General features: G+C 40.3%; 1 protein-coding gene across 1 annotated transcript in view; it reads left to right on the top strand.

The window, feature by feature from the left end:
• LOC120555936 (protein kinase C-binding protein NELL1-like) overlaps positions 1-24296 on the top strand; it is a 329540-nt gene that overhangs the window by 80435 nt on the left and 224809 nt on the right. Inside the window, exon 5 of the mRNA XM_039795144.1 lies at positions 19732-19828. Within this exon, the coding sequence (XP_039651078.1) occupies positions 19732-19828 (97 nt within the window). The remainder of the gene's footprint in view (positions 1-19731; positions 19829-24296) is intronic.

Below are 24296 nucleotides of genomic sequence, written 5' to 3'. Positions count from 1 at the left end.
GAAAAAAATCTTAGAAATGTGGGAACATAGGGCTATGGAAACATAGGGTCTAATTTTCAGTGAAATTTTTTTTTCTTAAAAATGTGGGAACATAGGCATGTGGGAACATAGGCACGCTCCCCTCTGAAGACTAGACAATTCTGTGTGTTGATAAGACAAGGTCTAACTTATTTACTAAACACTAGTTAGACCTGAAAGACTTGCAGTTGACTTGCAGTTTGCTTCTGATTACTTGTGACTTGTCCCAACTGACTTGACACTTGGACCAGCCCTAAAATACTTAAAAACAGCTCTGGTTAGCCAATGTAGTGAAGTTGAGCAAATGTTGGCCAACAAACTGCACCACAAGGTCAGCCATACTCAGGGGCCATTCCAGGATTTCTTAAGTGGGGTGGCACAGGGGGGACATTATATCAGAATACAGCATAGAAAATCTGCTTAGAAATATAGGAACTATTGGATACGATACAACAACACAATGCAAGTGTTAAATAAAACATCACATTCATTATTAGTTTCACTTGTTTTCATTTTAAACAAATTGCATATCCGAATAAAATACACATTTTCTATAAGCTCAGTCTGCCACTTTTTGAAGAAACTATTCCAGTGCTGATTCCATGGTGTCAGGTATTTTGAATAGTCATCATGGAAACAATAATTGGTCATGTGACCGTGGCTGGCAAAATTGGCAGAACAGGCAGCCAAATGACCTCTGATTCAATGGAAGTCACAATTGTCAGAATTACAGCACTCTAGCCCAGTGGATTTATTTTTTGGGGGGCGGGGGAGCATGCATGCCGCATGCTTCTACCAAGATCTAATAATGTTTGTGATTGGCTGTCTCACGTTACATGTTGTAGAGACACGCAGGACTAAAGACAGGGGTCTTTACTACAGGGGTCTTTAGACATGGGTCTTTAGTGGAGCAGTTTATGCTCCAACAGAGCAGAGTTATTTAAAATTGAATGGTGTGACACAGCTAATATGATAGATTCACTCCCTCAGTTTTATTCTTTGGCTTTCAATTCCCTTTCAGTTCAGTATTGTCAAGACAGTTTGCTATTTGTCAACAACATAATTTTGGGTGTCAACCTTCACCAAGGAACTCTACACCCCCACACACACACACACACACACTCTTCTACAAAAAACAACTGACTCACAGTCAAAGTCACTGACATCCAAAGCCAAAACTGCTGTTCTGTCTGCCTGATGCTCTGTGGGAAAAAAAACAACAACCTACAACTCCCCTGACCAGATGAAAAATGAACTTTCTGTTTTGCTGCCGCAGCATTTTAGGAATATTCAACGAACAACCCAGACATTTAGGAATAAAGATATGTATGGAATACAAAATGTTATTGCATTCGGATGCGGGGAGTGAGATGATGGCTGCAGCGTGTTCCCTCATACAGAGTCGATGACTTTTTCAGTCCTGTACCTCCTCCACCTACCGTTTTCAAATGCATTTCATTGGAACATACTCAAGTTACTGTGGGTCATTTCTCACCCACTCACACACTTGAGTGCTATTACTCGCAGTATTGCCATTGTGGAGCCTAGAAAAGGTCAGACGCTTACATAACTGTAGTATGTAATTCCAATCTCCAAATTTTCCTAATTGACTAATTCAATTAGGGAAATTTGGAGATTGGAATTACATACTACAGGCGAACACCCGGAAAATACTCCCATGTCACACACTCTTTGTTTTGGACCTGATTAGTTAATCGCAGTAATGACATTGGCTCTGCCTGTCACTTCCAACCACGTGGTTTTCCCCTACATGCAGAAGGTTATTTCATGTGCAGGCTGTCTGGTGTGTCCCTTTAGGGGCATTTGCTGCCCTCAGCGCTGTCCAGTTCTTGCTTCCAGCTCCTTCGCCCCTCCTGTGCGGCTTTTTATTCGGCATCCAGTTTATCCAGGACTCTGCTGCATGTGGGATTTTCAGATGTGGTATAAAAGCCAACCTTCAAGCAGGGTTGAGTTGAGAGTAACTGGTTTCTCCTCGTTGGCTCCTTCCTTTGGGGTGCAGCACAGAAATGGACTCGAAACCAAAGCATCCCCCTCTCAAGATCTAACCCTCTCTTTCTCTTTTTTTTTCTCAGCCTGCCAGGTCCCTCTCCCTCAGGGGACCATATACAGGAATTAGTTTTTAACCAAGACTACAAATCTAAAGCACCGCTAGCACCCGCAGTACAAAAATACTCCACAAATTGAACGACACACTGAAGATTTAGCTGTACTCAGACCCTTAGGGTTGGCCTAAACAAAACTTTTGGTCCTGAGGATGATGCTAGAGGAAAGGTCAGAGGTTCATTAAAATCAAACTGTTCACCACCTTAGGCACTTTGCTCAGCAAACGTTGTTATCTGCTAATTAGATACTGTATCAAGAGGATAACTCTGACATTTTAGCTCATAAAACATCCACAATAGAAGGGGTTCATCCTCTGGGGAGCATGCAAATATGTTACATGCAGTCCAAAGCTCAGGAAAAAGCTTGTAACCTTTAGTCCTTCTTTGCAGATGGAATTCCTCAGTTGTCATGGAGACTGCTCTGGACAAAAATGGTATCCAGTCATTTAGCTCATGCATCCGCAGGTCATGCTTTTGCTCTGATTAGTGCACAGCCACATTCTCTGTGACAGAAACATCCAACAGAGATAATACATTCATAAACACACCACATGGTTATAGCATTATTACTGAAACACAGAAGGGATACAGAGGGCATTATTAAAATGTCTCCGTCTTTGTGTCTCAGTCACTATGTATATTGTCTGTCTCTAACCTAAAGCGAGATTAAGGCAAAAGTAGAATTTTGTATTAATTGGTAGAGAGAGTCTTGGACAAAGAGGAAGACAAGGAGGAATATTAGAACAAAGATCTGAGAAACCCTGATCGCGGAGTAAGGGAGAGCTCAGTTCAGTGCTAATTAATTTGGCGGAGTATTTTCAGCCAAAATGACACCATGGAGATTGCTCTGCACGTGCTCTTGTGTGTGTATTTTTTTCCAATGATTTTTTTCCCCCTTTACTTAGCTTGACTACTTTCCTTAACTTAGCTACTTTGTAGCAATATGTTTTGCATACTATTGTTTGCTAATTGTTTTGCTTACAACGTAGGCATTTTACAATCTGCTATGTTAATATTGTACTTAATTAGGACCATACGTTGTGTTGAACAGTAATTATCTACTATTTTTTTTTTTTACACATATGAACTCCGGACTATGTACGAGGAATCCTGTCCCGACATAGTCGACATAATCCAACTGATTCAGACATTAGCATTCTTACATACAGTTCTGTCGGGTAATGTATGCATACTTTCAGGTTTGCAGTGCATGTGTAAAAGGGGCTAGCCTTTTGTTTTTTGCTCCTGATTGTCTGAGGCTACAGCTCCTGGTGGGTGTTGCAACAACAGCTTTACTTAGGAATAAGCTGAATAACTGAATAACAATTATGCATCATTTACACTTTTTTGCAGTTTAGTATCAAGTCAGAAGCTCAGAGAGGCTTTGTGTTAGTCATGCCTCACTTTACAAAGGTGGTTTGACTTCTGATAGTATCTTTTATTTCCGAATTCTTCAAGGTCAAGGCTTTCAAAGACTCAGATATATTGATACAGCTCCATTAGCTGAGGTGTCTGAATCACTGCAGTGATAGTTACAGAAAGTGTTTCCTTGAGTGAAGCACATGTCAGAGTAAAATATAAATATCCAGATATCCAAATATCCTTACAGATTTTTAAAACCTGCTGAGTATTTCCTCTTCTCTGGTTTCCTACAGAGTCATTACAGGGGTACATGTGATGATGGTTAAACCTGTATATTGATAACCCCAAAGAAAAAGCATGTGAGCAATGCAGAGGGCATATTTATTGTGTTTATAGCAGTGGCACAGCTCTAGGGATGGCAATGTTGGTCTGTTGGTCAATCGGCAGGTCTGTCTAGCACTTCTGTCCACACTGAAATACTGTATCTCAACAACTATTGGATGGATTGCCATCAAATTTGATAGAGACATTCATTGTTTCAGGAGGATGTACCCTACAGAATTTTCATCTAGTGGCATCATGAGCTGACATATAGAAGTATAGAATGAATTGGCATGGCATTTGGTAGAGACACTTTTGCACCTCTCAAGATGAATTGTAACAACTTTACTCTCCATCTAGTGCCATCATTTTGATTGCCCCTTGGTTTATGACCAACTATCTGCAAAACTAATGAAATTCCCATTGTTTTTAGTGTGAATTAACTTGTTAGCATTGCCATTGTGAGCATGTAAACTCATAGCATTTAGCTAAAAAAAAGTAAGAAAGTAAGGCTCTAAGAATAGTAAAAATAATTGGTATGCTGTTTATTTTGTTATTTAACATTTTTGTTATAACGTGAGGTGTGATAAACATTTGTTGCCTTCTTATTTCTTCTTATTTTTATGGGTCACAGTGCAGTTTTATACTGACTGAAGATTTTAGATAGTACGACTGTATATCATTAGATGAAAAAACAAGTAAAACCTGCACCCTTTGGGCCTAACAGTAACAAGATGCCACATTTGATGCCAATGGGACCTGATATTTCCTTTGGCAATTCAAAATGTGATGTCTAATTAGACCAATTAGCACCGGATTGATGCCAGATTGCATCATAGCCCCAAGGTTTCCACTGAACTATGTGTTTTGAAATTATCAGCGTTGATTGAGAGCATTTTCAACCAATCAGATTGCTTGTTACTATCTGTTGAATGATGACTGATATAGGCCAATGGACACTTGGTTCAGCCACAGTTAGAGGGGCAGATGCTTAAACAGCATGCTGACATGGTAATGAAGATGCGTTTACGTGGCCTGCATTAACCAGATGCTTGACTAACAATGTAGTCTGATCTACATTATTCATCACATTTGGCCCAAAATCATCCAAGGATAGCAATGTTTAAGATGTAGTCGTGGCCTAACAAGCTGCTTTTGTGGCTGAAAGAGGGGCTATTATTCACAGTCACCAACCAGTCTTTTTTTCTTTTATATATTTTTTTAAAACCTCAACTCATTGCCACATTTTTTACAAATTGCACTCAGCCATCTGCATTTCATTTCAGTTTTGGTGTGAAGACTTAAAAATCTCTTTTAAATGTTTTAGCTCTCCCTGTTGCCTCTTTCATCCACTTTCTCTCTGTCTCACGGTGGTTGTGTTGAATAATGTCCTAATTAAGTCTTCAGAAAGGCTGACTATCAGTGTTGATGGCTGTTGCAACACAGTCTGATAAAATGTTGTGAAATGGGCACAAACTGGGAACAGAGGTTTTTTTGTCTGAATACAAAACTGGGAAGATTATGTTCCAGATAATGTGAAAAATGCATTAATTGTTACCATGTTATTTCAATTTTCAATTTCAATTTTTTTTTTTTCAATGTGAAAAATGCATTAATTGTTACCATGTTATTTCAATTTTAGACTCTCTGTTTCTAGCTTTCTGATCGATCTCGAAATATGTATTTATTTTTTTTCCTATGCTGCACATATCTTTCCATTCCCACAATGCTGTTAATTTGCACACCAATGTCAGAAGGTGTGACTGATGGCTCAGTGAACCTTAGTCATCTGAAATACATTAGACCCTTTTCTTATCCTCTAAAGCTTCTGTATTATAAAGATCAACATTATGTATTCTGAGTGTTTCACATTCGTTTGGTTTCAGTGAAGTGTGCGCTTCGATGTAGGTTATGAAATATTGCCTGTTTCATTACACACTTGGCTAATGAAGGAGGGGGAGACATTGGGAGCTCTCCACCTTAAAGATCTTATAATGATTTGACTCGTACTGCTTTTGTGTCCAGCAGCCAGAAAATGACATTCTGCTTTTCTCATTAAAGAAGCCAGTGAGCTAGAAGGTACATTCTTTTTTTTTTTTTTAACCTGCTAAGCAGCACATCAGGCTGGCCAAAACTATCATTAGCACAAGAACAAGGTTGTTAGACCGGAATTGAACATTAGAATAATGAAGTTGCAATGAAGCTTAACTTCATCTGATAATTCTGTTGCTTTCTGTCCGTCTTTCTGCCCAGTGACCGTCTTTTTCCATCTGTAGTAAAATCACAATCCGAGTGAGGTTTTTTACCAAGTAGGTTTTCACATAACAAGGAATTTGCCTTGAATGAAGCAAAGCATTGCATCAGTCAAGGACATAAATATAGAATAGAAAAAATGGTTGTAGTTTTGCTCTTTCGTAATATATCCCAATATATGTTATATGATCTAGTGGTATGCTTGGACAGGTTTACGTCATAGTTGAGCCATGCATGAAGAACTTGAAATGTTATCCCAAATGAGCAATTCAGTTGTAGCGTTTTAATTTCCTGTGAAGGGCAGTGCCAGTGTTGCTCAGCAGAGCAGCAAGCATTCATTATTTCATTACCTGAGCATTGACGCCCCAGCTAAGAGGCGGGTTCTACACAGAGAATACTAATGAGTTGAAATCGGGTTAAAATTTGCCACATGATGCTTTCTGTAAACTTGAGACCTTTGCCCTTGTCCTTGGCAAGCGTTGGGCACGAGATACGGTTAGTATCTCAGACCTGAAAAGCTCTTTTTGTTTGACCGGGTGGTTGTATTGTCACAGCTTCAAAGGACACAGAACAATGAAAGCACAGAGGAAATGATACGTGGCCCTTGGGTCTCTAATCAATGGGGCAACTCCACATTTAGATCAATGGGTGGCTGCAGTTCCAGTGCAGCAGCTCAAACAGGTTTGTCCCAGTAATTACTCCTCCTGCCCTAGCCAGCCTAATGAAGGAACATTTTAAATGTCAATGAGTGGTGGTGGTAAAGTATTTTTTTCCAATTGATTTTCTATAATGTGCTACTCATGTGAGTTAGGCCGCACCGACAAACCTCTACCATCAGCCTGCCATTCTGTTACTTCTCATAGTTTTCCATCAGGTTGCGCTTATCGCCTGAAATTGATTTGAGGGGTGAACTGGTAATTACTATGTAATTAAAGCTGGTGCTAATTAGGCCTGGGCGATATCTATTGTTTCATACCTTTTTTAAAACGACAACAGTAATATGTGTTTTTTTGCTTTCAATTGATAGCACACCCAAAAGACAGACAGGACTCAGGGGGAGACAGATTGGGGAATTAAATATTGTCACTAGACACTAGCTATGTTTCCATCCACACATTTATATGAGTGATATCGAATAAAAAATGCCTTATGGAAACCATAAAATTCGGTTGAATTTCATGGATATCGACTCAAAGTATATACGTTCGGAAATCTTGTAGAGAATAGAGAATAGGGGTACTTTACCGAAGGATGACATGCAACAAAGATCCCTTTTCGCATTTAAACTGGGGTCATGGCAGTGATGGAGTATGTTGTTTTCTCTATATATTTTGTTATATTCCTGCTTCGCCTTAGCAAGGTATTACTGTCATGATCCGTGAGACTAACACTGTCAGCCTTCTGCTGCCATTGGCCCTGCCTGAGCTTCCATTCGTTCTGCTGCTCAAGTATTATTTTTTTTTATTTCTTTTTTTTTTAGGAGCAGATTTCAGGCCGTAGTCCTCCCTAATAGCCTTCTTGTGTCTGGGGTTCACTTTTGTCTTGTGTAAGGTGTGATGGAGTGTGTCATTACTGTAGCCTCCCTGCGTAGAGCTCAGTGGGGTCCAACCCACATCATGCTGGCAGACGCCCCAACTCGGGCCCCTGGAGGAGACAGGAGGGCTGCACGATATGAGGAAAATATCTAATTGCAATTATTTTTGACTGATATTGTGATATGATTCATGATATTGGAGGGAATGATCACTTTTGTATCATTATTCAAATTTTTTGCGCGGATCTGTACCGAACAAATACTTTTTCTTTAGTCTGTAGGATATTGATTTGTATGCTGGGACTCTGTAGCACCACAATACTTAATTCAGAATGGTTTGACACATATTTTGCCATTAACAAATATTGCGCCGCCCATGCGATTTGACTATTTCCCTAGTCCATATTGCGGTTTCAATAACATTGCGATTAATTGTGCAGCCCTAGAGGACAGGAGGAGCTTCCTGCGACAAGGAGACTCGGGGGATGCATAGCATATACTTGCACACTTTACCAGCCTCTTTTTTTTTTTTTTTGTTCCTTAGAATATATCTGCAGCTACTGTAGTCATGTTTTATCAGTAAAGGACAGGCGCTCTTATCAGATAAGGTCATTGTCGAGGTGAAGTTATTACAGATATCTGAGACTGAGAGGAAGCGGGCTTACAGTTCCTTTGGGAATTGGGTGACAAAGCCAGATTAGACTCTTATCTTCATCTACATACTGTAGGTAAACCAGTCCTATCCCCTGCACCAAGCCGGGGGTAAAGGAATGTGGGTCATTTTATCCATTAAACATGATACATCTGCCATCTTATTAGGATATGCTCTAGTTTCAGGCAATAGTTTCTTCTCCTTTTTTCAGTGGGGATGCTCTAGTTCTTTTCGGTTAGTTTTACCTTTTCTCTTTTCTGCTGTTGGGTTATTTTGCATCACATATTGCCAAGATGTTTAAAAAACATGTTAAAAATATTCCATCTTGCCCATATTTAATCCATTAGCGATTTATAGGTCTTTCTCTTCTACTTAAGACAACAAAGACCGGATTTAACAGTGAATGGGGAGTATTAAATCAAATCGCAGTCCTGCCATCTCAGAGCATAATGCTGCCCGTCTTTCAACCACTGTGGGTGGCAGAGCTCCAGTTTGAGTGAAGCTGGTACACTTCGGTTCATTCGCAGCACTTAGGAATCATGAGAGAGACTGACAGATGCCCCTTTTAGAAGTAGATGCTGCGGAGCTGCAGTGACAGCTGCCTGAATATACAGTAGTGCTTCCACTAAAGTCAAGAAAAGACGACAGTAAGAAAGGACGACAGCACAACATTATTCCTCTTCCAAGACACTAGCATCTTCCCACCACTGAGGAGCAGGGCTACAACTAATGATTAGTGACATTATTATTTGGTTTTCTTGCTTTTTTTTTTCTTCTTTCAAATATGTTGATTGCTTTTAGAAAAAAGAGCATAGAAAAATAACACAAATACACAACAAACAGAACCTTGCACATCAGAATTTGGTCAAACCTGGTTTTATTAATGTCATTATTAATGTCTTGTCAAAAGGACAAGAAGTGGACATCGGAGAGTGCAAGAAAAAGAGATGGACAATAACAAAAGGACACACATACCCATATACATACAGTACAGGCCAAAAGTTTGGACACACTTTCTCATTCAATGCTTTATATTATTTATTTTCATGACTATTTACATTGTAGATTCTCACTGAAGGCATCACAACTATGAATGAACACATATGGAATTATGTACTTAACAAAAAAGTGTGAAATAACTGAAAACATGTCTTATATTTTAGATTCTTCAAAGTAGCCACCCTTTGCTTTTTTTATTAATAAGGGAACAAATTCCACTAATTAACCCTGACAAAGCACACCTGTGAAGTGAAAACCATTTCAGGTGACTACCTCATGAAGCTCATTGAGAGAACACCAAGGGTTTGCAGAGTTATCAAAAAAAGCAAAGGGTGGCTACTTTGAAGAATCTAAAATATAAGACATGTTTTCAGTTATTTCACACTTTTTTGTTAAGTACATAATTCCATATGTGTTCATTCATAGTTGTGATGCCTTCAGTGAGAATCTACAATGTAAATAGTCATGAAAATAAAGAAACACACTGAATGAGAAGGTGTGTCCAAACTTTTGGCCTGTACTGTATATGCACAGTGAGACACTAAAAAGCATCCGCAGCCTGCCCTTTAAAGAATCTCAGTACAGGGTCCCATATCTTATCAAACACATCTCCTCTATCTTCTGTTAAGCAGTCTGTGCATAGATGTAGAGAAATTGAGTTTCATTGAAAAGCCTTATTTATCTATCTCCCCACGTCTGTATCAGCTCACATAGCAATCACAAGCCCTAATGATATCCTTGAGCTTGAAACCCATCAAGTTTAAACTTTGGTGGCTGTTAAGAATTAAGAGCTTGCACCCCACTGTGAATTAGACTTTGGATAAACCTCCGTAGATGTCTTCATTCTCACAGAAATATGTCTTATCCAAAAGAAACCAAAGTCTGATGTTGCCACTTTGCCATAAAAGGAAATAATATGAGAAGTCTATTGTTTCAAATGGTTCCATTACACCTGCAGGGATATACAGTATCATGCTGTTGTGGCTGTTACATCTAGCCTTAATGGGATTCCATAAGGGTCCACTCTTAATGCAGATTCATCACACATGTCTGGTCTGCTGTCTTCAGACGGCTGCAGGGATTTAATGAACTGAATCAGAAGATTTCCGCACAGTATTGCACAGCTGTGAGCAACAGATACCCTAATTTCTAAATAAACGCAGGCTGCTTTATCGACGTTCACAACATTCATTTTTGATGCCAATTTAAATGCATCTACTGGTTGAAGAGTGCCAATAATTGGCCTTGTTCATCCAGTTGGCCTCATTTGAATAAGCATTTTCTCCTTCACCTTTCCCCCCCATGTGCTGTGCTAGGCCTACACAAACCACACAGATCTGCAAAGCAAATATCAAGGTTAGGAAAATAACAAAAATATGAAAATATTATATAATATAAATTTATTTTCTTAAAGAATTACAAAAAAAAACAAATATAAAAATAAATAAAACGTTACTAGTTCTGCGTAATTGCCCGCAACTCTGGAAATTTAAGTTAGCCTGTATTTCACTTACAAAGTGCTTCATGAAATGGAAAACAGACGGGGACAACACAAAAGTATAAGCTACAAAAGGACAGGTTGAAAGATATATAGAAAAAAAACCTCAAAATATACCTGAAATTGGACGCCTGGATACCTAAGTTGGTAGAGCAGGCGCCCTTATGTAGAGGTTAAGTCCTCGACGCGGCGGGCCTGGGTTCGACTCCGACCTGTGGCCCTTTGCTGCATGTCATTCCCACCTCTCTCTCCCCTTTAATTTCTTCAGCTGTCGTGTCAATAAATGCCTAAAAATGCCCAAAAAAATAATCTTTAAAAAAAAAAATCCAATAATGGAATGGAAAATAATGGAAAAGTCAATGCAGAAAATGTTCCTGTTACATTGACATGTTGTTTTTGTAGCAGTATCTGACCTATATAAGTGTGTACATTTGTGTGTGTATATTTGATACAATGGAAACCACCAGACACATGCACTCCTAATTCAGCTCAACACTTACTGTGAATAGCTATAATGCTTATTAAGGGCTCTATACTGCACGACACCTTTGCCACTGCTGTCAGAGAGGTGTTACCTAGAATTGTAATTATGCACAAGCATTTCCCTGTGATGCCAGGCGTGTTTCCTACCTGTTTTGATCTGTTCTGTAACAGCCATAACACTGTATATCAAGGTAAAAGAGAGTTGTGGTCTATATAGTATCCCTGGTTTGGGAAGTCACTGAGCTTGGATCCCTTCACTGTAATGCAGATGATTCAGTTGTGTTACAGTAATTGTACCTATGCAGGTAGACACATTTAGAAGAATAAGAGAATATACAGTCCGTTAGCATGAAGGAGGAGGTGATCCGTATAGCTTTCTCTTTACAGCGGAGTGGATTCACATTCGCAAATGAGCCGGAATTTATATCCAATCTCAGCAAATGGACAGTAAGTGAGAAATAGCCTAATTATTATGAGCACATTATAATTAGCAGGGCATAGTCTGTCTTCACAAAGGAAAGGTTGTCTCATGGTAATTATTGTACATTTTATTACAATATATCCAGTCTGTTTCTGTCCACATTTGTATTTGTACCCAGTGTATGGTATGTTTTGTCTTGGACTGTGTACTACCCCAATCTAGATTGGTATAATAATGAATGTCTAGGCTGAGCTGGCTCAGCTGAAAGACACATGTAGCCATTTACTGTTGTGCAGCTACTGAAAGAAGTAACAGGCTTTCAGATTTAGTATTACAGAGCAGTCAGTATTGACTAGCAGCTATGTACAGCGTGCTAATCTTGGCACCCCAATTTATAGCTATCCTTACTAGCTTGGCTCCTTACATGCTTGCTAATTACTTATTGAAGAGTTGGGTCTTCAGGATTGACAGCATTGTGTCAAAAACATACAAAGACTAATTTATCTTGAATTCATAGGTTTGGGACAAATTTGTTCATACGTATTCACGATACTAACCATTTGTGGTATTTGTGGAAGTTTTGTTTTAATATGAACATGTTATGCTCATATGGCCCCTAAAACCTTTTTTACTAAGTTAAAAGAACAGGTAATCTAGGTTGCATCGCATTTCTTTATTCAGTATTAAAACAAAATTTCCAGGAGACAAGGTTGATGACAGATCCCAGCACCTTGACTCAAAAGCAGTTTGAAAAAAAAAAGAAAACTGCAAAAAGTGCTAATGCCATAGGATCATACTCCAGCAATAACTTTATTAGGTCCAATATTAATGCATTATTTAGAAGAACAAGAAGAGGGTCCATTAAATATTGCTACAACAATACTTTTAAAATGGGGCCTTGCCTAAACGGGGCCTGAACCGATACCTTTAAAAAGATAGATAGATAGATAGATAGATAGATAGATAGATAGATAGATAGATAGATAGATAGATATTATTTTTTTTGAAATATATATGAATAAAAGGAGCACAAAATGAGTAACGAGTAATATAAGTAATGAGTAACAACGGCTTGTTTATTGTTTAAGGCCATATGGTCAAAATTAAATGATTTATTAAAAATGTAATAACTTATAACAATAACTTATTTCACCAGTAAATTGGTGGTAAACGACAAAAACAACCACTAGATAGGAAAAGTTTTTTTTACAATAACTTTGAATGCACCACGAGGCTGGCGAGGCGAGTTTCAAGTTAACATACTGTCTGTGTTGTTTTTCCAACGACGGCAGCTGCAGACTGTCACGTCTCACTGTTGGAATCCTCTACGGTGAAATACACACTTTACACCGTTTAGCTGTCAGCATTTTAACCGTGTTTAATCCAGCCGCTAGATAACGTTACCTGCTGCCAAGTGTAGTGTCAACTAGCGTCGCGTGCAGCGATGTTTCTGTTGCCTCCAACGTCCGTTTTGGAGCATCAGAGGGCAGTGCAGGCCTACGCATATCTTGAGTTATAGTTCTTAAATGTAATATCCAATTCTTAAAAGTACTCCAAAGTTATGGTATACAACTTGCAAAAATCTATTTGAAAATGGTTTTGAAAGTTTTCAAAAGATTTGCCATCAAAATGAAATTCCATCAAACCTCAATCCCAGTTACAGTACACACACCATTTTGAACATTTTACAGCATGCAGGACAGTCTTTTTATTTATTTATTTTTTTTTTAGCTTTCTGTCGCGTAACCAGTAATCCCCCACCCACCTTCAGTGACGTGACATATCTCAGGCTGTGCTTTTGGCAGAGGATAAACGGAGAGCTTTGAGAATTTTGACCCATGGTGAGGCGAGTGATTCAAAAGGGACTCCTGATTCCTGTCTTCATCTCTCTGGCAGAGGAAATACACATACATGACAGGAAATGTCTCAAGCTAAACTGGTGGAAAATTGGAAGTGGTCTGGAGTTTAGTGTGGCTGACAGATATTGGCAGAGCAAATAATGAAGGCTGTGATTGAGATTGTTCTCTTGAAGGAGAGCCATGAAGGCTGCCAGAGAGCTAAATATTGTCTCACTTTTGAAGAGGAAAGCTGTCCGTTTTCAAATTTTCTGACATGTTGGACATGGCTTTGGATGGCATTAATGGCTTTATTTAGTCTTTTTTTTATGTATTTGCTCTTATCGCTAGCTTAAAGACAAACTTGGGAAACAGCCAGCTTGGTTGGATATATGAAATCCTGACCGCCCAAGATTAAATGTAGTAATTCAATTCAGTCAGCAGGGAAGGCCTGGCAGCTTATTGAAGAGGACTGTCAACAAAATAGGTGTTATGTAGTAAGATGTGGATTTATTCAGTCTCTGCTATACAGTGCTTCCACAGCTCTAGCTGGCCACAATGCAGCACTTTCCACATCTCAGGGTTTTCTCTTTGCTTCAGCTTCCATTCACAGTGATTCAGAGTGATTGCCAAATAGCTTCACACCTGCCTGTTTCTTTCTTCTGTATTAAGATGTGGGTGTCTCTCTCTCTCTCTCTCTCTCTCTCTCTCTCTCTCGCGCTCTCTCTCATCCACATACATGCAGACACTGATAAAGGTTAAGAAGAGCAGTGTAAAAGTGGAGCAGGGCTGCCCTATTTTAAGGATGAAGTGATGAGTCTGGTTCATCTGGCTCCACTGTATCATGTATTCCCTGCAAGTCACTCCATGTCCAACAAGCTTTTATTGATGTTCTTTCTACTGTGCAGTAGATGCGAAGGGATTTGGCACAGCAGAGTGCCACTGTTAATCCCACATTAAAGTTATAATCCTTAAAGATTTCAGTCCTGGTTGATTTTAACCAGCCTATTTAATTGGCAGCCCAGCGGGCCATATTCGGCCCAGACACAACCCCTTATCTATTTCCCTATCAGTGTGTTTTCTTGCAAAATTCACTCGTGGCACACAGAGAAAAATAAACCAGACGGTGAAATATCGCTGCAGATCGGGGTATTCCGAGTCGGAAAACAGCCCATCTCCATTTCATGGTTTTAAAATCTGACCTAACTATATTTGTAATTGAATAGCCCTGACCTAAACCCTGGTCAAGATAGCAAGTGTGGTTTACAGTAATACTACAGGTCTGAGAATTCTGGGCAGGGCTGTAGTCAAGTCCACCTTTGTCGAGTCCAAGACAAGTCCAAGACCAGGACTAGTCGAGACAGAGTCAAGACCGAGTCCAAAGAGGTTTGAGTTCCAAGACCAGTCCAATTTATTTACTTAAAATATAAAATGGAAATGTTCCCATTCTTGAACTTATTACTTGTCCTGAAGAATTCAAAGTGTTTGCTGACATTGTGTCTGTGGCCAAAATGAAAATGATGGACACCTGATGATTGAGGTATATGACGCAGCCAGGCGCACACCAGGCGACCAATCTCAATGTCTGTTCTAGATGGATTTTGAATTAAACTTAATTCCTTTGTTTTGAACGAGCACGCTTGATCAATGGTTTTGTTTTGAAGGATGAAGTTACTTAAATGTGCCAAAAATATATTCAGTCAAATGTAACAAGAGCAGAGCACAACAATAATATTAAATATTAAGAATAATATGCAAATAAAATATAGAATAAATATTCATCACACAATACACTTTTGCACTAAGAACAGAAAACACAAACTAAAACCTGACCTAGAACAAAAAGCATATAGTGCTGGACTAGGTCAAGATCAACTAGAATATTTGGCGAGTCCAATGCCCAAGTCCGATACCATGAGTACCCAAGTCCAAATACCAACGAATCCAAGACCAGTCCAAGACGAGTCTGAGACAACAGAAAAGCGTCTGGAGTCCCGAGTCCGGACTCAAGTACTACAGCCCTGATTCTGGGGCCAACTGTTTACTCATTTTGTGTTAATGAGATGTCTGTCAATAATTGGCCTTGTTCCATCAAGCCATGAGCAACCGTGATTTCATTTTATGCTGCACATGCCACACATAGTTTTGAACGCAACTGTAGAGCATTGGTGGTTGGTTTCAGCTCTTCATCTAACAGCTCTCTGGCTGCTCCATCCTGTTCCATTACTCTATTACTCTCCATTAAATGTTCATTCTGCATAAGTGGTAACTTAATACAGCTCTGATACAGCTGTGGGAGAGTGGACAGTTAACGTTGAGGCTGATATCAATGAGATAAAACTAAAAACCGTAATGCTGATTTACATGGCCAATAATTCTTTTGTGAATCCCTCATGCATAGGGAATTGTTGAACGTTAAATGGCTATTGCTAAAAATGTCATACATATCGTCAAAAAATAGTAAGATTGACACGCTTAAGGATTTTAACTTTAAAGGGTCAGTTCATCCAAATTACAAAACATGTCAAAACCTGGGCAAATTAAACCAATTAAACCAGCTTGGCTAGATATCACTATGATATGCGAGAAAATTTATTTTGTTTTTATGATGAATGTAAAATGTTGTCAACACATTCATTGCATTTATTCCTTCTCTTCTATTCTTTGGGTTGTAAACTACAGCTGTTTCTCACTGAATCCTGCACCTTGGTGATAGAAGAGCTCTGTTAATCATAATATCCAGTGACTGGGGAATGTCCTTTATAATTAGCTGTTGATGGCTGCAGCCTGTGGTTTCAGACCACGCAAATATGCATGTGAGCACATCGCTATTCTAATTGGCATCGCCGCTCTCTCCAGTGTTGCCTGTGTGAAACTCCGTCTTCGCCGCTGCTGATGAGGGGGGAAGGAGAGGGGAAAGTGAGGGAAGCATAGACTTGGGGGAGACAAAATGAAGTATAATCACATAACCTCCACATTCTACTGCGGTCTGTGGGAAATCAGACTGACACAGCATAAACAGCATTGAGGCACTGCAGCACTTAAAGTATAAATTAAGCGCAAAATGTGTGTGCACGTTTTTAAATGCTATTTCGAAAAATATCAATGGAAGAAATTAAAGAACGTTATTTGAAAAATGTATGCATATACAGTAAATACCATATCTATAGATGGATAGATATACTTTTATTGATCCCAAAATGGGAAATTGCGGTGCTACAGCAGCAACATATCAGGCAGACGGCACACATACAGAATATACTGTACATGAAATAATAAATAGGATAGAATACAATAACAAATATTCCAAAAAATGAAGACTTCAAAAAATACAAAGTTGAGAATGTACAACTAATACTAAACTATAATTAGCAATGTGTGGTATTGTTGTTTTTCTTATAAAAGAGACTTTAACTGTGACTCAGATAACAACTTCAGCCAGTTTTATACTTGATTTATTCTCTCGCTGGAGGAAAATTGCTTTTTTTATAGCGTTAAAGAAAACTACCTGGTGGATGTTCTGTTTGTTTTTTTAGTTTGATATTTAGATTATCCAAATTGCACACCATTTAAAAAGTCATGTCTCTCTTGGTCTGACAGTGATTACTACTTTTATACTTGATATTATAGGCGCAGGCAGAGAACGATTATCTTCACAGTGAATGTCTAATTTTTATGATGGTTTAGAAATGGTAAAATTACATATCCATGTGAATTAAAGCTGCATTTCATAGTCTCTGACAACTTGACACCAGAAAACCCTTTTAAAAACTCCTATATGCTTATAACGCTCTTATAGCTGACATCTTAGGACGCACTAATGTAACTTACATTAAACATGCAGCAGGAACACATGGGCATCACAATGAAGCCTATGTTCTTGCCACCTGTCAAATGTAAGGCAGGTATTGTGGTCATGATTGCCCATGGTTTTATAGGGGGGGTTGGTGAGAACCATTAATAGTCAACCAAATGTGCAGGCAAATCTAAAACTGACAAACTCTTTGAAACCTACAAACTGCAAGGGATTAGCAGCACCATCTATCTTTTCACATTACAGGGAGTCATTTCACTTGGTGTTAATAACAAAAATACTGTTTAATGGAGATGTAAATATAAGCCAAAGTCATAAAAAATGACTGATGTACAGTATGTAAAGAGGATTGGTACGGTCATGTATCACAGCCAGTCACCTGCCCAGCTGCTGACTCTTCTGGCTGACAAATCTCCAATCTCCGAATCTCCTTCTCTGTTTTGGATACAACTCCCACCCCTAACAAGAAATTTTATTTTGCATGACTTATTTCCTCTTCGCTGTGAAGACTCCTCAACATTGTGGCCTTTACCTTTTATTTGAAGTGCATTACCATATTGTACCCGTACCAGCAGGTTCAGAGGAAGCTTTTTTCCTGCGGCTGTACCCTACTGAACTCTTGCTCTGCATCCCGGTGACAATTTAACCTACTAAGCCCCCCCCACTAGTATAATGTCACTGCTACTACATTGCACATATCTGTACATGTTGTTCATACATTGTTCATATTACATAGCCATATTTATTCTGCTCTTATATATACTGCAATATATTTCTTGTCCTGCCTATGCACCACCTGTCTATACTTTGTATATCACATATCTGCTCTTTTTGCATTTCGTTGTCTTTGTACTTGCACTTTGCACAATGACAATAAAGTTGAATCTAATCTAATATTGTTGAAGTCATTGTTGCAATTCCTCTGTCAAAGATCAAAACAAGTACTAAATGAATGAATGTAATACCATTTCAATGAAGCTGAAATAGAGAACAAGAGAGAAATCAGCTTGCTAGTCTGAGTGTGTCTCTCTGCATGGAGAGACGCATGCAGAGAGACGCAGGAGGTGTTCTCCTCCTCCTACTAGCCTGAGTACAAATTATTCTTTGACATCCTCACAGAGGCCCATCGGCAACCCGTTCTCACTCCCAACTCGTAAAATACTGACGCTTGGTCAGTGGCTCTCAGCGTCGGATACTGATGACTCAAAATTCACCCTTTAGCGTCTGTACGGGACGCACCGGACATAGCAGCAGCTCGACCGCAGCGCTGTAAGATGACGTAGTATTAAGAGCAGCAACGGTAGCGAGTAGAATTAAAGACCAAAAATCTGTCTAAAGAGGTTGGTTGTGGTGGATGGGTCAAACACAGGACTTTCACCCAGGAGACCGGAGATCGTGTCCTGTTCTTGTCTCGCGTGTCACTAAAACGTACATTCTGTAACCCCACCCACGATCTTTTCCAGTCTCATTCTTGTGCCGCATGTCAGTTAAACGTAAGTCCCGACGCAGATCGTCAAAGTGACCCCCAAAAGTCCCGACCCAGAGCATCATCAAGTGACGCCAAAATTCCAGACCCAGAGCATCATCAAGTAACGTCAAAAGTCCTGACCCAGAGCGTCAAAAAGTGATGCCAAAAGTCCCGACCCAGAGTGTCTAAATATGATGCTAAGGGAGAATTTTTACGTCACTAACAAACGCCAGAGGCACCTGACCACGCGTCGCTTTTTGGCACACTGTCTCTTTCTTGTGCTGCATGTCAGTTAAAGTGTCGTCCCGACCCAGAGCGTCAAAAAGTGATGCCAAAAGTCTCGACCCAGAGCATCATCAAGTGACCCCAAAAGTCCAGACCCAGAGCGTCATTAAGTGACGCCAAAAGTACCGACCCAGATCTTCATAAAGTGACGCCAAGAGTCCCAACCCAGAGCGTCTAAATATAATGCTAAAGGAGACTTTTTGCGTCCGTAACAAACGCCAGAGGCACTTGACCAAGCATCGCTTTTTGGCACACTGGGAGTGAGAATGTGTTGCCATCGGAGCTCACCAGCATCGTTAAGTCCACCTGATTGCCGGAAAAAATGGTGCTGAATGACGCTGAGGATGTTTGCCCTGCTAATGCCAAAGCCTGTTTCTGTCTGTCTGGAGTCGGGCAGTTAATCCAGCCTGCATCCAAGGTCCAGATATCAACACCGTGTTAGAGGGCCATGGGGCGAGACTGGCTGTCATGCTCGAGGAGAGCAGCCTTTGCTCTGCACCTACTGCTTTTCATGAAGGGAGAGGGAGCGGACATGCACGCAATCTGTCGGATTTACTAAGCTGTATTGAATCAGTGTTACTGCCAGACCAGGACAAAAAGAGAAACGGGTTTCTGTCTGTGTCGTTATCATAACCAAGCATTCTCTTCTGATTTGTTGTTGCCAGGATTTATGAGCGGGTGATAGACCCTCCTCAGATGGAGCTCACCCCAGGCAGTGGAGTGTGGCTAGGCCAGCACAGCCACAAGCATGGACTGTTCAAGGTAAGACTCGCAGATGACACACACACACACACACAGATGTTCTTTAAATTCACGATCGCCTGGTATAATTGGCCACATTTGCGCTAGGCTGTGTGGGGGAAGAGAGCCAAGTGGAAGATACAAGAAAGAGGTACTGAGGGCTCCCACAGGAACCGCAAAAAGCTCAGCGTATGCTTTGAAATTCTTATTCCCATGCCAATTACAGTGTTGTCGATTTTTAATCACTGCAAATTTTCTCAGGCTCCTGCATGCGCTCATAGCAGGGAGGGGGATGTGGCTGAGGCTGAGTGTCACCAAAACATGCACATACTCTCGATATTCCCCCCTCTCCCGCCCACCCACCATGCAATCAATGGGCCTTTTATTTTGTCTATCCAACATCTATGTAATACTGATTAGCCACCAGACCCTACTGTGGTGTGAATAATTTCTCCTCTCCATGCATTGACACTATCGCTGCTGCACATCAGCCCACTGTTCCTCCTCCGTCTCCCTCCTCCTTCTTCATCCCCTCTCGTATCAAGGCTTCAAGAAGCTCCTTCTTCTGGCGGAAAGCTCTGGTCTTGAAAGACATAGCTCCATCATCCAGTTCCCCACCCGCAGTCAGCTCAGTGCTCAGACTGTGTAGTCTGTAGCAGCAGAGATAGATGGTGCGGAAGCACACAGGCTTGTGCGAAGTGACGAAGGGAATGAGAAAAAATGTCCCCTCGGGTTTACACTGGGATGAGTTGGCATGTCGTCTGACAGGTGTACTTGTAAAACCTTGAATCAAAGACTTGTTGCACATTGTATCAGAAGGGCCATTTAGAGCTACACCTTTTTTAACTGTCACCTAATTATCTGCTTCTGCTCATGCATATTTATGGGCTAACATGTCTCATAATCTACTGCACGGGAGATATAAACTTTGTTTTTAGTGTGTTTATTCCATGCATGCTTGTCTACCCATATCTGAAAAGGATAAATTAGTGCTAGTTAATGGTTTTAGTTCCAATCAGGGTCAAATGTCCTGCTAAATAATCCTACTAGCTAGCTACCTAGCTACATTTCAGCTTGAGGCTGCTGTCTCTCTTTGCATGTTGAAATCATTTTTGTACTTTAAAAAACGAACAGAAGGTTTGACGAAAACTTTCTAAAACCCTGTTGTAGTCTTTTATTCCCCAGTGTTTGAATTACTTTAGCCTAGCGTTAAGACTTGAAGCAGGGGAACACAGCTAGCCTGGATGACTCAACATGCTCAACATCGAAAGCCTATAATGCACCTTGTATCTCATTTGTTTAATCTGGACACAAACAGAAATTTTGTGTTGTGGCTTAACAGGGAGTTTGCGCTGTAACTTGGCAAACAGCACCCAGGCAAGTTGTGCAGGGGCTACTTAAAAAGACACACACACACACACACACACACACACACACACACACACACACACACACACACAACAGAGAACAAAATACACACCCACTCACAACAGAGAAATACTCACACTCAAAAACAGAGAGACACACACACACACACACACACACACTGCCATGTCATTTCTCTGATGCTCCATTTTTCTGACCTCTCAATAACCCGAAAAATTCCCTTTGGTCCTTTAGCCCACTAGTCCGACGTCCCTTTGTTTTGAAAAAAATAAACCCTCTGCTCCTACATCCCATTGTTCCGACCATATAGGAACAATGGTTAAGCTTTATTATGGAACACACTCAACTTCGAGGCAAGGCCCGCCCTTCAATAGCATTCACACACTACTATTGGCCAGGCGTCCATGCTTACGCAAGGTAACTAACCCTAACCCTGACCCTAACCAACCCTAACCCGATTAGTTCAGGTCCTATCCCCTGACCAATCGGCTATCCTAACCTTAACCACTTGAGGTCAATGCCTAACCCCAACCAATCGAGCTGCTTCTTAGGGAGGGACTTGCCTAGAAGTTACGTGGGATCCACAAAAGCCTACATGGTCGGAACAATGGGATGTCGGAGCAGAGTTTTTTTTTTTTTCGAAACAAAGGGATGTCGGACTAGTGGGCTGTAGGACCAAAGGGAATTAGGGTTATTGAGAGGTCGGAACAATGGAGCGTCGGAGAAATGGGCAGTCCCCCACACACACGCACACTCAGAAACCGAGAAAAGGATCTGGACAGAGACAGAAAGAGAAAGAGACAAAACATATTGTGCAACTTTACATTGCTACTTCTTTGCTATTCCCTTCACACTTTCTCACCTTCTCCCGTCTGTAACCTGTTAAAGACGAGGGGATAAGCCAAGCCTACCATACTTGCGTCTTCTCATATCAAAAGCTGAGAATGGGGACAAGCTTGTTGGGAAACGAGAGAAAAAAGAACAAAGAGACAGGAGGGGAAATAAAACTGCAGCTGCCGTCTATCCCATTCAGGACTGAGGAATAGGATAATGATAAGAGGAACTAAGTAGGCCTTTTAAATAAAAACATATTGAGCCCTCACAGTGGCTTGAGACGCTCCTCGTCCTCGAGCCGCCTCCTCCCGGGAGCCTCTCCATCTGAAGCCGCAACTGTAATAAATTATCTTTATCTAGAATCCATTGTGCCAAGGATGCTGACTCCTCAGGGACACTGCGGCTCGTTTGGAACCTGTGCTTTTGTGAAACACGTTGTGTTTTGTGCACCACAGGAGAGTAATGAATCTACAACGGACAATGATGAAAAGCCAAACCTGGACATGAGAAATTCAGAGCTTTGATCTCTCACTCAGTCTATCTTTTACTCTCCCTGTGTCTGTCTTGTGTCACCCCTGTTCCCTGGTTGTTTAAATTAGTTTGTTTATGCTCTTGTTCACGTCTTTCTTCTTTCTATTTAAACATTGTACCATCCACAGCATAATCTTCTCCTCCATACCTAGTGTTCAAACCTTGTGCCAATAGCACAACAGTTCAGATTTGGGTTAATTACCCTACTTCTAAAAGGAGAATGGGCAAAAGCAAACTAAAAAAAAAGTCAGCATATTTCGGAATAAATTTCAACTTCTGTAAGAAGAGCAAAACTTTAAAAAAAAGCTGTATATTTTCCTAATGATGCTGTGAGGCTCCTTATTTGTAGTAGTACTTAAATAATGGGGTACATTAACCCCTGAATGTACTGCAGTAAGGATTTGGGCTTAGTGAATATTTTGTATAAATATATTTTCATTTAATGTTGTTTTATATTTAGTGTTTTTTGTCCCTCCATTTCCCCTAAGAATGGCTAAATAAGACTCTACCATGTTCCTCTTTTCATTTCTAAAGAAGGCACACTGTTGCCCTCCATCATTAGCTCATGGAATAAAGTCTGCACTGCCGTGATGTTATTTCTAAAGTGCTCCTGCTTAATTTCAAGTTTCTATCCTTGTAATGGGAGGAAGTCTTGTGCTATAGTGCATGCCTCCCTCAGATTTGAGCTTGAAAGCTACACAGTGAATGACATGTACACAAAATATTCCGTGGGCAATTTGATAGCCGGTACCCCAGACACTTGCAGCTACAATGCACCACAAAATGTCAGCTGTCACTGACTCTCAATTGAAAAAGTGTGCTGCTATGCCTTAAAGAAACTCAGCTGCTTTCGATGTGCGTCGGAAAAAGAACAATTCACCAAACGTTCTTAAGAACAAATTTGTTCTTAAACCCCACTTACGCAGTTTTCATGAAGATTATGGCATTCACCAATGCTTTCTTATTTGGGATTTGTTCTGAGTTGGACTCGGTTAACTTGTTTAGTCCTTTTGTAAGGCCCAGTTTGGAACTGGTTAAGTCCTCTGTTACCCCTTTTCCACCAAGGCAGAGCTGGTGCTGGTTCGGAGCCAGAGCCTAGTTTCAAATCGGTTCTTTGTTTTTTGACCACCAAAGCACCAGCTCCGAACCAGTAAAAGTGGTTCTTAAAGTGATGGTTCGGAGTAATTTCACCCTAGGGTCCTTTGCACCATGACCTCGAGCCAAACACCCCCCCAGAAGCTTTTTTCACCTGGGTCGAACATTGGGAGAGTTAGCGTAGAGTAGCATTATCAGCTGAATAGCTTAGCGCAGGGGCTAATGGATCCGAAGTGTCTCTTAACATTACCCCACTAATAATGCCCGAAATGATACCAAACGTCTACAGTAGTACAAATAGGTTATGCACTCATAAAACGATGGATTGGAAAGTTTGTAAGTACACCAGAAGTTTATGAACACTTGCCTGCTGGCTTCTGCTCTCTGCTGTTGTTGTTGCTGCTGTGAGACGAGTGCTTAGGGCTGTCTACAAATTACAACACCGAAAAGAGATGCAACAAAAATATTTTTTAATTTAACTTATTTTTTAAAGTAAGTACTGTAGAATAACTAGCAGGAGACAAGTTATAGTTGAGGTAAGTTTGGAGACATTACCTTATTTAATCATTAAATTAATAAATATTTTTGTTGCATCTCTTTTCGGTGTTGTAATTTGTAGACGGCCCTAAGCACTCTTACTGCC

Source organism: Perca fluviatilis, chromosome 3 (genome assembly GCF_010015445.1).
Source record: "Perca fluviatilis chromosome 3, GENO_Pfluv_1.0, whole genome shotgun sequence".
Taxonomy (NCBI): Eukaryota; Metazoa; Chordata; class Actinopteri; order Perciformes; family Percidae; genus Perca; species Perca fluviatilis.
Note: the sequence above shows the minus strand (reverse complement) of the source record. Positions and strands in the feature narration are given on the sequence as shown.